The sequence below is a fragment of the Gavialis gangeticus genome, unplaced genomic scaffold, assembly GCF_001723915.1.
Source record: "Gavialis gangeticus isolate Ggan-Ray unplaced genomic scaffold, GavGan_comp1, whole genome shotgun sequence".
NCBI classification, from domain to species: domain Eukaryota; kingdom Metazoa; phylum Chordata; order Crocodylia; family Gavialidae; genus Gavialis; species Gavialis gangeticus.
The window spans coordinates 93,081,859-93,094,015 of record NW_017729025.1 but is presented as its reverse complement, the minus strand read 5'-3'; the positions used below and the strand labels follow the sequence as shown (position 1 = coordinate 93,094,015).

The window sequence follows — 12,157 nt, the reverse complement described above, 5'->3', positions numbered from 1 at the left end:
ACTGGGGCTGGCGAAGAGATGAGAGAGAGAGTGCAAGAGAGAGAGGACACAGGTCCCTCATTGTTACAAAGGGACTTTATCAGGAGGGCAGGGTTCCATCCTTGTAAGCCAAAAAACGACAGGGCAAGAAGTTAATAGGTTTAAGTTGCAGCAAGGCAATTCAGGTTAAATATTAGGATAAATATATAAACATTAGAAGAGCTTGGGCAATGGAATGCACCGCCAAGGGAATGCTATGGCATCGTCAGCAGTGCAGACATTCAAGGTTAACACTCGCCAGCTATCTGTATTTGAGGTGATTTAGGGATAGCCAAATCAATCCTGTCATAGTTCAGAGGGATGTTTCTAGGTGACTCACTGGAAGTCCCTGCCAACCCAAATGATACGATGATAACCCTACAGACCTCATGCCTCCCTTTCCCATCACAAGGCTCACTCCTACAACTGCCTGCTTTCAACTTATTACAAATTGCTTGGGTTCTTTCCCGTTCTGTTTCCACCCACTTTAAAGGGTTGTTATGGTAGGACTAGCAACTAAAAATGGCAAATACCTTGTTCAGCAGATCTGTTCTCCGTGCATAGCTGAATTTAAAGACAAGGAAGATTTTACTGTTAGCTCAGTCGTGCCAGTAGAGGTGGGGAAGGGAGAGCTAACATCACTAAATACAGGCTGAATTTGAGAGCTAGCTGGAAAAAAAATGGCTTCATTTGTAAAGTGATCCTGTTAGATTTGTACTGTAGTCAAGAGAAAATGATCATGAAAACTGCTGGTTTTTTACAGTCCCTTTTCAGAGAGATGACATCATTAAACCATTATTATATAATTACTTGACATCATTACTTTACCTGCAAACATGGTCTTTCACAAATATACTTGACTGAACAAATACATCGTGGTTGCAGTATATTCTCTCTGTTCAACCATTAACAGGGAAAATGTTGATGTCTGCCAAACAGGCTAACTAAAGAAATCCCTTAAAACACGTGGTGGGCCAAATTTGCATAGTTCATTCTGAAGGTGGGGTACTGTTTCCAACCTGACCATTACTCCCCAGACCACCAGTTCCCCTGCCACCAAATTGCTAATGCCATCCCAGCCTTGGAGGCTGGATGAAATCACTTTGCAAGCCAGATCTGGCCTGCAGGCTATAGGTTGCAGCCCTAAGCCATAAGTAATGCCTAGCATTTCTCTGGCTTGAGTGCTACATCTTTGTCCTGTGAATCAACATTGGCATCTGTTCATTCATAGCATTCATAGGAAATATTTGCTGTGGTCTCATTTGGGACAGGAGAGAAACAGCCCTAAATTCTATTTTGAGGCCTTCCTCTGACTCACTGTGCCATTTAGAATAAGTCACTTCATTTATCTGCTCTCAGTTTCCTCATCTGTGGAATAGATCCATTTCTATTTGTCTACCTCTTGGCTAGGGACCAAAATTACACATAAATCAGTATTAGTGAGCAGAATCTGTAACACAACGAACATTCAGTGCACACAGACTGCTTTCAAAATGGCTGAAACCAGCTTAAGATAAACCTGGATGGATGTAGTATCAGACTTAACTGATTTAAGTTAAAGCGGTTGAACTTCTCTCCCAGACCCCCTCCAGATTCAGGTTAACTCACAGTCCCCCAGCAGGTTGTGCACCTTCCCCACAAACACCCCCACACAGGGTGGGTTGGGTAGCCTTGGCCCAAGCTGTCTATTGCAGCTGAGCAGGGAAGTGTGCTCTAGCACCCCCCCGTTTCTGGCCTGGGCCACTGTAGGCATGTGGCTGCATTTCCGGAATCAAAAGTGAATGCCTGTTCATTTGTTTATCAGCTCAATCTCTGCAGTTTAGATCAACCTGCAAAAATTAAATTGATACAGCCTCAGGCTTTTTGACTGTCTGTACGTGGCCCTTAAGACCTACTCAAACCTTTGTAAAGTATTTCCAGACCCATATATGAAACAATTATGTAAGAAGTACCAAGTACGCTTACTACCCAATCAGAACATAATGATGTGCCTACCTATTTCAGGGTCATCTGTTTTCAAATTGTTGTCCACTTGAGTTCCCTCTTTTTTCCCCTATGCCAGAGATACAACTTCAGCATGAGAAAAGTTTACAGCTCCATACCAATGGGCATTCCAGCCTCAGAGTATTTATGCCTCTGTTTCCTCCGGGAATGTCTAGAATATAGAAATAATCTGTTTCCACTAGTTTCAATTGTTCTTTTCATAGCAGATCTATATCAGGTTTAAAACTGGGGAGGGAATACCTCCTCCTATGCAATGCTCTGAGTTTTGTGATAGTTGTCTAGCTGGCAGTTACAAGTGCCACAGACAATTGTAAAGCTTGGAGAATACTAAATAGTCAATGCATGGAAGTGAAATTGTTCTAAGTGGTAGTGGTGGCTGGGTGGAGTGGGAGGCATAAAATGAACCCATAAAAAGAGATTAATCTGAGACTGGAGCATAGGCAATAAGAGCTCCAGGCTCATCTTTTGCATCTCAATAAAGCAGCACAGTTTTGACTGAAACCAGGTCAGAGTGGCGATAGGACTAGTAGTAAAAAAATCAAAATGAAAAAAAAAGCCCACCTTGTGAAAATTAAAATGTGGAATTCAAAACATTTGCAGTATAATAAGCACAACCCAGCCCCGAGAGCTGCCCCAGCCAAAGAGAAGTTCTGTTCTGCCCATGAGGAAACACAAGAAACCACATCATGCCTGGCAGCAACCGACCCATAGTCCCATTTCCTCCTCGGTTTATTGCAGAATTGTGTTCCTCGATGCCCTTGGCTATGTTTAACGTTGTGTCTGTTTCCACTATAACCCCTCAGTTCAGAGGGGGAGGTTATAAATCAAGTTGTAGTGCTGCCTGAAGGGATAAGTCACAGCACAGCAGATATTGGTTAAGGGTGTTTTCTCTCATTGGAAGTTTTCTAAGGAATAGGTATGGGCTTTGTGAAGCATAGGCCAGCTTACTGGGCCAGAGAGTCTGAGAACAAAGGATACCTTACCAGGCAGTACCATCTTCTAATATTCTGGATGAAAGCGGCCAAAAAGTTCCAAGGCTAGTGCTATGGTTTCAGGGGCTGCCGTGTAGCCTTGGCTCTTGTCAACCCATGGCTTCTGCCTGCGCTCCTTTAGCTCCCAAAGACAAACACAGTTCTCTGAGGCATGGGAAATGTCTATTTCTAATCTCAAGATCAAACTTTGCTCTCAATTATATCTCTGCCCATCTACCTCTCCCACCTCTGCAGCAATATTCCTTTACATCTATTGGAAGCCTCATCTTTTTTCCCAGACTATAATAGCTTCTTTCTAGATCTTCCCTAAAGTCCTACTGTCCAGACTCAAACATGTGCCAAATGCTCCTGGCACTTTTCCCACTCCAAACCTTCCTCACAGCGATGCTCTGAATCCTGAGTCACTTTTGGAGATCAGGTTAGTATTGCTTGTAGGCCCCACCATTAATTCAGCATTTTGTGAACACAAGGAGGTATTAGCTTGCTCCTGCCCTTATTTAAAAAGCTCTGCATGGACCTACTCTACCATTATTCTCCCTCTTTATCTACAGTGACCTCCTATGAGTTCTTTCACATATGCTTGCTCAGCTTTCAAGAGAGCCCCCTCTGCTTACCCACCCCCAGGTAGCTCCTGGCACTGTCTATACTATGGTAGCAAGCTCAATGCCACTTTTGTAGACCAGGGATCCATTATGGTAGGAACCCGACTCGCATCGATCCTGCCCAGAGGAACTTCTAACAGGCTTCCTGATTCTGTGCCACGGTTTTCAGGTCTCGTCTGGAAACATTTTTGCTGCTTCCAACCATCCTTTAACTACACTGACAAAGGGAAATAATAGCCAAAAGCAAAAAACTCAAATATTTGTTGGATACTACTTTTAATGTTGCTTTGCTGCCTCATTGCCCATCTCCCACCCTTATAAACATTCCTACCTCACTCTGCTCTTACTTCACCCACCACCTTCAGAAAGGTTTGGGAAGCAGGTGAGTCATGCATCATTTCCTGGCAGACACCAACTGTAATCTGTCAAGCCCCTGTGGGTGGGATAGGAGGAAGGAAAGCACTCTGAGCCAGTAACTCCTCAGTGCAAATGCCTTGCCAACAGCCCCATCTTGTTTGTATCAAGGAACTATGAGCTGGAGCTCCTCAGAAAGCTGCAACAGCCACAGTTTCAGAGGAAGGCAAATCATCAAATTAGAAACCAGCACCTATTCTTTAGCAAGCCCTCCTGAGGCAATCAGACAGAGGGGTAAGATGTGCTTCACGTGGGAAATGCAGTCAGTAAAGAGGCTGCTTCATTTTGCACTAGCTACAAGTTCTGGATGGCTTTAAAGTGGCTGGAAGTTTTTGAAGATGAAAACCATTATAAGTCACTGTCACCTTAACGTGAAAAGAATAGGAAACAAGTGAGGCTGAAAGATGGTTAATAGCCATCTTTGTAACTGCAGGCACCTGAACATTCAGTAGCAATTGCAGAATCAAGATAAGCCCCTTTGTTGTAACCCTTACAAATGAACTGCCAATCTCCTCCTCAACCATATATTTTGTTCGTCTCCCTTAGACAGAGGCATTATCTCCAGCTTGTCTGGCATGAGGTAGCAAGCAGCTAGCCTTCATTCAGTCTGTTAGGACAGAAGACAAAATCAGAAGCAATTGAATTATTGACCAGTTCTCAACATACTGAAGACACCATGGCTCAAACATCCTCACTAACTACCTTAGCCTCACATTCTTGCTAAAGGGGAGGAGTAATAGAACCAAATATTGCACAAGAACCATTAGGTCAGAAAAGTTGCACCAATCTTGCCTCAAGCTCTTTTGCAGAAGAGTGAAGAAACTCAGAAGTGACTGCGTATTGTTTCTAAAAACAGAGTACACTACCACCTCATGGTCAAGGTGAAAGCAGCTGATAACCCTAGAAGAGTTAGAGACAGCTGCTCTTCACCATTGGCAAGGGGACCCATTCAGCACCTTCAAACCATCTTCTATGCCACAGCCAAGCTTTATATCTAGCTATATTTATCTAATTGGAGAGGCCAAGAGATTCCCAGGTTGCTGAAGTCTCCCCATCATTTAAAAAGGTATACAAAATAGACGGCCTGTTCAGAGGTTGTTAGCTTCCCCTGACTCGAGAGCCTTAAAGTTGGTTTTGACCATTGAAAAACACCCACTACCAAGGGCATATTGATGAGGAAAGAACAAACCATCTCAACATAAATGATGCCCGTCTCCAAGAGCTGGCACTAAATTAGAGCACTGCACAGCAGAGGGAACCATGTAATGTGCTTGCAAAGGTGTGCTATCACCATAGCTTTTTAGAGGCTTCTCACAGAGCAACACACAAGTAGCACAGCTGTATCCATCAATCATTAACAAGGCAAAGCATATTTGTAAGGCAGCAGTTTCAGGCTCCACGTTCACATGCTGGAATACAGCAGAAGAGCCTTTGCATCGCCAAGTGGATCTGTGCAAGATTCCCTCTCACCCTCTTCCCCCCACCAAAAAAAAAGAAAGAAAAGAACCTCCATTAAACATTTGGGAAGAAGAGTTAGGCAGTACAACTGCTAAGGACCTCCTAGTAGGATACAATTCTTTTAGACTTGAGCAGCCTTTTCCAAGTAAGGGATGATGCCAATGTCCAAGTGCAAGCTGAAGATTGCTGCAGTCTGCAGAAAAATATTTGAAGGACATTTGTCAAGCATTAACAAAATGTGGTCTGGGCCCCTGGTGTTCTTCCCTCAGAATGTACTGCTTTTGTTATATAAACTCCTAGATAAATCTCATATGGCTTTTGGGTGACCTAAATAACTCATCTTTAGCAACCCCACTCCAATTCTACCTTCTTTCATTAGCCCCATGTTACTGCCAGACCGTACTTATTGTCATCCTAGGGGCAAAAGACCACTAATACCAAAGCAGCTTAGCAAAGATCCTGGGGTATCCCAGGAGTTTTGTTCTATGAAGATGCTTTTCTTAATTAAAAAAAGGAATCTGGGAGTTTATGGCCAAACCTAGAGGCACAGCAAGAGGAAGAATGAATGGCTGATTCCCTAAGGATTCTACCTACAGGTTGGAAAGATGCTCATTTTGCAGACAGAAAAAAAAAAAGAGCTAGTCTTCCCCTAAGGACAGTCTCAAGAAAGTTAACACCACCAAGGAGAAAGTGTCCGAGAACTGAAAGATGCTTTCAGTAAATCACCAAGAACACCAATTCAATTTTGCATTGAAGGAGTTGCTAAACATTTGGCTCTGCTATATGATGGCTTTTATACTTAACTGATCTGGTGGGGGCTGGCTGCTCTTTTCCTTTAAAAATAGAGAACATTCCCTCTAGGAGCCAAGCTGTAACAGTATTAGCAAGAAATAAGCCCTGAAATGAATTAGAATAGATGTTGGCTTGCCAGAGTCTCAAAGCACAGTTCTACTGTCTTAGAGCAAGATTTACCTCTTACAGCAAAAGCGAAAGAGATCCAACAGCTCAAGCTACACGTATCAAGAGAGGAAGAAGGTCTGTGGGAACTGACAACCTTCCACTCAAGACAGGAGAAAAACTCCCATGAAAGATGAAGATGAAAGCTTGAGGAAAAAAGCCACCTTGTGCTTTTTCTTAACCTGCATGCTTGGCTAAGCTGGTGTCTCACCTCAAAAAAAGAGGATGAAAAGGAAGAAAAAGGAAGTGGCATACCTGAAGACCTCTCTGCAGATTGTGGAGACTGGGGGAGGAAAGTACTCTGCATTTTAAATGAGCAGTTAAGAAACAGCACCTTGTGTTTGCAAGTAAAACCAGCTTCATTGTCAGTTTCTTGAAAAAGACTTGGGGTTTATTGATTTAAACTGCAAACAGTCGTTACAAAAGAGATTCTTTTAAATAAACTCACACAAAGGAAAAAAAAAAAGGCAATGTAGTGAACAGTAACAGGGGGAAAAAATTACATTCATTATTTTCTTTGTGCCAGTCCCGTTCACCTCAACAAGGAAAACTCCAAACTTGGAATACAGAAACTCAGAGACAAACTGTATTTGGAATGTCTTCAGATAGGCACTTCAAGCCAAAGGCTTTTTTTTTCCTTTAAAGAAGCTATACAAAAAAAAAAAAAAGAAGGAAGTAAAATGTCTTTCTTCCATACTGTCTCACAGCAGAGCTTATGCATGTACATTCTAGAGCCCAAGTGTGTACAACACCCAGGGGAAGAGGAGGAAGAGGAAAGGCAAAGAAACACATTAACTCAATTTGCAGTCCAACACAAAAAGGGGAATTTCTAAAATAAATAATCCAAACACAGTTTTTGCATTTTTTTAAATTAATTTTTCATTTTTTAAAATAAAATAACCAAAAAAAGTGTAAAGTTACAAAAAATGTCATTGTAGTATAATATATTAAACTGTGGGGGGGGAAAAAAAAGGAAAAAAGACACTTCACAATCTTAAGATTAATATGGAAGATCATAATTTAAACATAAAAGAATATATTCTATGGATTCATCATCCCGATAAATATGAACAAAATTAACAAAAAAGCATAGGTTTCGGCAATAAATACGTTTTGATAAGTTAAATAAGCTTTTTATATTGTTGTGCAGTGACAAGCAAAATTTGCTCTCCAATTTCTGAAAAGTTATACAAAATTAAAACCCAGAAAAAAAATAATAAAAAGCTTGGCGTGAGTGCTCTAAGATAGGTCTAAAGTACTCTAGAGCAAAACCATTAAAGCTATGCCTACTGGAACTTGGTTTACACAGAACTTGTGTGTGGAATGAATTCCATTAGCCCCCCTCCCCTCTGGTTTTCTTTCTTTTTGTTTTTAAAGATGTCACATGAATACATGGGGAACTTTTAGCACCAAAATCAAGTCTTTCATAGTCCATCTGTTTGTTTTCTTCCCCCCAGTCAAAGTCCCACTCATGTTACAATCTTTGTCCATTCTCAGCTTTTCTTCCTGCAGACCTGAGCAGATCCAGGCAAGATTAGTCTTTATAGGGCACAAGGGCTGGATGTTAACAGCTGTCCACATGCCTTAAGTCTAGCAACAACTGGCCAATAGAAAAGGGAGGGGCAAAGGGACTGAAAGGGGAAGACGCAGTATTGTGGCCAGTGGAGGGAGCTGCTGGTTCCGGATTTTCCCTGCACATCTGGAAGTGCACAGAGCTTTAGAGGAGGCTGCGGGTGCCCTCTGCAGCTGGAGAGGTAATAGTCACAGTGAAAATGTTAAAGGCACTAATTTTGTAAACGGTTATTGCTTTTTAATGTAATTTGGCACTTAAGGCTTAAGCCAGTGAGTCAGCTAGCGGCAAGTGGACTGCCTTGATGTTAACGTCTAACCCTGCAACCAGGGGAGCTCGGGGTGGGGGGAGGGGGTTCAGCTTAACATTGTAAGAGAGGTGAGAGGGAGACAAGAGGCAACCCCAAATTAGTCATCAGAGATGGAGAGTCTGCTGAAGATGGGAAGACGTCTTGAGGTGTCCAGGATGGGCGAATCTGAGCCGCTGTGGCTGCTGCTAGAGCTGCTCAGATAGCCTTCCTGGTCAGAGAGGGAGTCCTGAGGACTGGGTGGCGAGTCAAACATGTTGGGGGACTCAGACATGGGCCTGAAGAGGAAAGCAGTGGGTGACCCCCCGCTGGGCACCTGCACCCCCATGCTGGGGGCAAAGAGACTGGCCAGCTCTTGGCTGGAGAAGGTGAAAGGGTTGCTGGCGCAGTCAGGCAAGGTGGGCGAGCCCAGAAGGTCATCAGCACTCAGGATAGGCGGCGGGGTGATTGAGGTGGGGCTGTCCAGCAGCCCATTGGCAGCGGAGCTGGGGAAGCCGGCAAAACTGAAGCTGTGCTGGAGGCGAGGTCTGTCGGCGACAGCGGGGTCCCTGGCCCCAGCCACGGCACGGCGCTCCTCGGCATTGTGGATGAAGTGACAGCGAGGCCCGTAAGGGCAGAAGCCGATGGTGTGGAAAGTGCGGCACAGCTCCGTCTTGTACTTGGGGTGGCGAGTGAGGCTTCGCAGCTCGTGGATGCCATGGGCGAACTGGCACTTGTCACCGTATTTGCAAGCACCGTTCTCCTCAAAGGGGCGGCACAGCTCAGTCTTGTAGCGGCTTGAATTGACTTGTCCCCCAGGCTGCTTCTGCGGCAGTAGACGTTCCCCACCTTCAGAGAAGGAGCGGTCCCGAAAGCGGCTCTCCCTGGGACCCAGCACAGGGGCTGGCTCCCCCTTGAGGCTGCTTAGGAGCTGGTTTTGATGAAACTTGGAGTTGGGCAAGGTGACAGAGTGCCTCCTGGAGAAACCCCCGCCAGCTGGGGTGCCCACCGCCTTCCTGTCCAGCAGACAGCCTCCAACACTGGAGGGACTGTAATTCAACATCTTGTTGCCCTATGGAAAGAGAGCAAGAAGTGGTCAATTGACTAGTTTCTTCCAGCACCCTCCTCACAATGCAACTAATTTCTCCCTTGAGTCCCCACAGCCTCAGATTCCATCTTCATTAGCTCATGCAACTTTAAAACAACCTGGCCTCCAATGGCCCTACCTCCCAAGATTAAGCCATCCTGTTAGATATGACCCTCTGCCCCAGGCAACAACTAAGCTGTCCCACCTAGCCACAGGGTGACCCTGACGTACATAAAACCTCCCATGCCCTAGGCAATGGATTGGTCACCCCACCTACCACATGCAAGAGCTAAACCCCTGCCACTTTCTTCTCTCCCCTGTCCCAGACAACCACCCACCTTTAGACCCACTTTAGGGGAGCCACTACTTCAGGTCCTCTACCTCATCCAAGATCTTCCAACGGCTCCTCCACTTCAGTTATCCCACTCCCTCCACAGACCCTCCCTCCAATTCCAAAGATTGCAGAAAAGACTTCTGAGAACCTAAGGCTTTATATGAAAAAAGAAAAAGATTTGTTTTGGGACAGTCCAACCTTGGGAAAAGTGTATGAGTGTGCAGAGGGGCAATAAGACTTTGAGAGAGAGAGAAATGCCAATTACCACTCTAAATTAATTCCATTTCTCTTGTCCTCCCTCCAGTGTAGCAATTGCATTTCATGTGATCCAGGCCAGCCTTCGCCCCTAACCACAAGAGGATTCCTTTGCAATTAGCCTTTTGGCTGCAAGGAAAGTCTGGAAGGGATTATCAGGAAGCAGTTACTTCCATCTGTGGGGGTGGGTTATTTATGTATTTTTTAACATTAACAATCTCGTTGGACGGAAGAACCATAAGCGGGTTTGCAACAGTCCCAGGTCTTTTGAAAAGAGGAGAGAGAAAAGTGGAAGCCAGGTTCAACAGGTTTTTAAAGCAAAACGCAGAGCTATGCTAAGAACTCCCTGAAGGGTGAAAGTGTTTCTGTTGCTGGCTCTGGTTTTAAGAGAAGCGCGCTGCTGGAGACAAAGCCAGCTCCACTGGAAACTTTACCCTGGCAGTGACACTGCAAACCTAATGCACAGTTCAGAGTTTCAAAGCAACAAGGTTGGGAAAGGGCTTGTCCTCCTGTTGGCACTTGGGCAGCCCACTTTGCTCTCAAATCAACTTAGTTTTGTGAGATGGGGGGGGGGGAAAGTATCTTTGCAAAACAAAAAACAAAAAACCACCAATAAGCAACTAAACAGGGGAAGGGCAGGGAGAAGCCAAGCAGACTTGAGCTGGGTGAGATTGATCAGGAAAGTAAAATGGCCTGAAAGCACTGAAGCAGCTAAAAGTGCAGGAGGAGGGAGGCAGATACTGGCCTGCAGGCAGTATGAAAAGCAAGCCCTGGCTACAAACCCTCCCTTAACCACTGTATGGGGCTGCAAGAAGTACAGTGAGGCAAAGTCAGGCGTGCTGCAGCAGACAGGAGCAGCTCAGACAATCCAAGGGGCTGAGCAGGACCTCAGGGAAGGGGGCGGGGGGGGCAGAAGAAACTTTCCAACTTTTAAAAACTCCTTGTAGTGACTCCCCTCCAGCTCACATTCCCCAGCTGAACACACCAGCAGCTTCCATGGGAAGACAGGGGGATCTCAGCACTCACCAGAGTCACCATTCCAGTTCCTTTACAGCCACCCCTACTCCACTGCATGGGATCAGTGGGGAAGAGAAACTTCTCAAACAAAGTTTGGCTACTTGGTTCCTCCATTTATTCCACCCTCTTCCTCCTCCCACTTCCCTGGTTGCAGAAATTAGTAACCCTTCTCTGCAAAATGTAGAGGCTGTTAACACAGCAGGGAAATTGGCTCTGGAAAGCCTAGCAGAGGGGAAAGAAAAAAGAAGGAGCTCAAACAGTGCAAGAAGAAACAACCAGAAGTCTAAGCGGGTTAAGGAAGTTCTCCCTGCAACTAACTGACTTGCAGGAAAAACTGCAAGATGAGGGCGAAGTGCAGCAAAGGCAGCAGAAAACCACCTGGAGTTTGGATCTAGCCTGGCCAAGAACTTTGGAAAAGTTTCTCTGGAGAGACCAGGTCTGAATTAAGAGCAAGGAGAGGATTTAAGAAAAAAACCCTAAACAGCTCAATGGCGAGGAGGGAGATAAAAGCGGCCCAAAGTTAGGTAGGGACAAGGAAAGGCGGGGGGGGGGGAAGAAAGACAGCAAGTCAGATTACCGTGCAGAGCAGTCTCCAGGACTTGCAACACAACACGAGCACCCCAAGGGAGTCCAAGTGCTCACCCACACTTGGGACACACCAATACACAACCCTACTTGGCTTGAAAAGCGCCTAAGACTTCAGTGAAAGAGACGTGGGGGGCTGGAGAGGGGGAACCACCAGGCTTTGCCCCCTTCTCTCTCTCGCACACATCCCAGAGTCCTGGACACAAAGTTGATCCCCAAGAGAACAACTCCGCTTACCTTGCATAAAACTTCACTCAGCTCGAAGATGGTTGGAGACACCAGAGCTGTGGACATCTTCGGGGATGGAAGGGGGGAAAGCGGGTGGAAGGATAATATAAAAAGAAGTGGAATCACAGTGTTGTAAGTAAGGCACAGCCTCCAGTTTCCCTGGGTTGGATGCCTTCCCCCCTTTGCTCCAACGACCCTCCCTTTCTTTCTCTCTCTGTCTCTCTCCCTCGCCCTCTTTCCAGGGGCTGCTTTGGCTTAAGCTGAATTTATAAAGTTTCAGCTTGCACTGGGTGGATGGAGGTGGAGCTCCAAATTCACTTAGAGGAGGAGGAAGCGGGGGGGGGGGGGGG

At 45.4% G+C, this 12,157-nt stretch overlaps 1 protein-coding gene across 1 annotated transcript; it reads right to left on the bottom strand.

Annotated features, from left to right (window-relative positions):
• Nucleotides 1–6,813: 6,813 nt before the first annotated feature.
• Nucleotides 6,814–12,081, bottom strand: ZFP36L1 (ZFP36 ring finger protein like 1). Its single transcript, XM_019519170.1, has 2 exons — nucleotides 11,817–12,081; nucleotides 6,814–9,373 (listed from the first exon to the last, which is right to left on the bottom strand). Exons 1-2 carry the CDS (start codon nucleotides 11,871–11,873, stop codon nucleotides 8,423–8,425), a joined length of 1,008 nt encoding a protein of 335 aa, XP_019374715.1. The 5' UTR covers nucleotides 11,874–12,081; the 3' UTR covers nucleotides 6,814–8,422.
• Between the last annotated feature and the right edge of the window lie 76 nt (nucleotides 12,082–12,157).

What these genes read in the sequence shown, in the direction of transcription:
- ZFP36L1 (XM_019519170.1), bottom strand. Translation starts at nt 11,873, where the DNA reads ATGTCCACAGCTCTGGTGTCTCCAACCATCTTCGAGCTGAGTGAAGTT. An exon ending in TGAGTGAAGTTTTATGCAAG is followed by an intron (nt 9,374 to 11,816) that starts GTAAGCGGAGTT and finishes CTCTTTCCATAG; the next exon opens with GGCAACAAGATGTTGAATTA.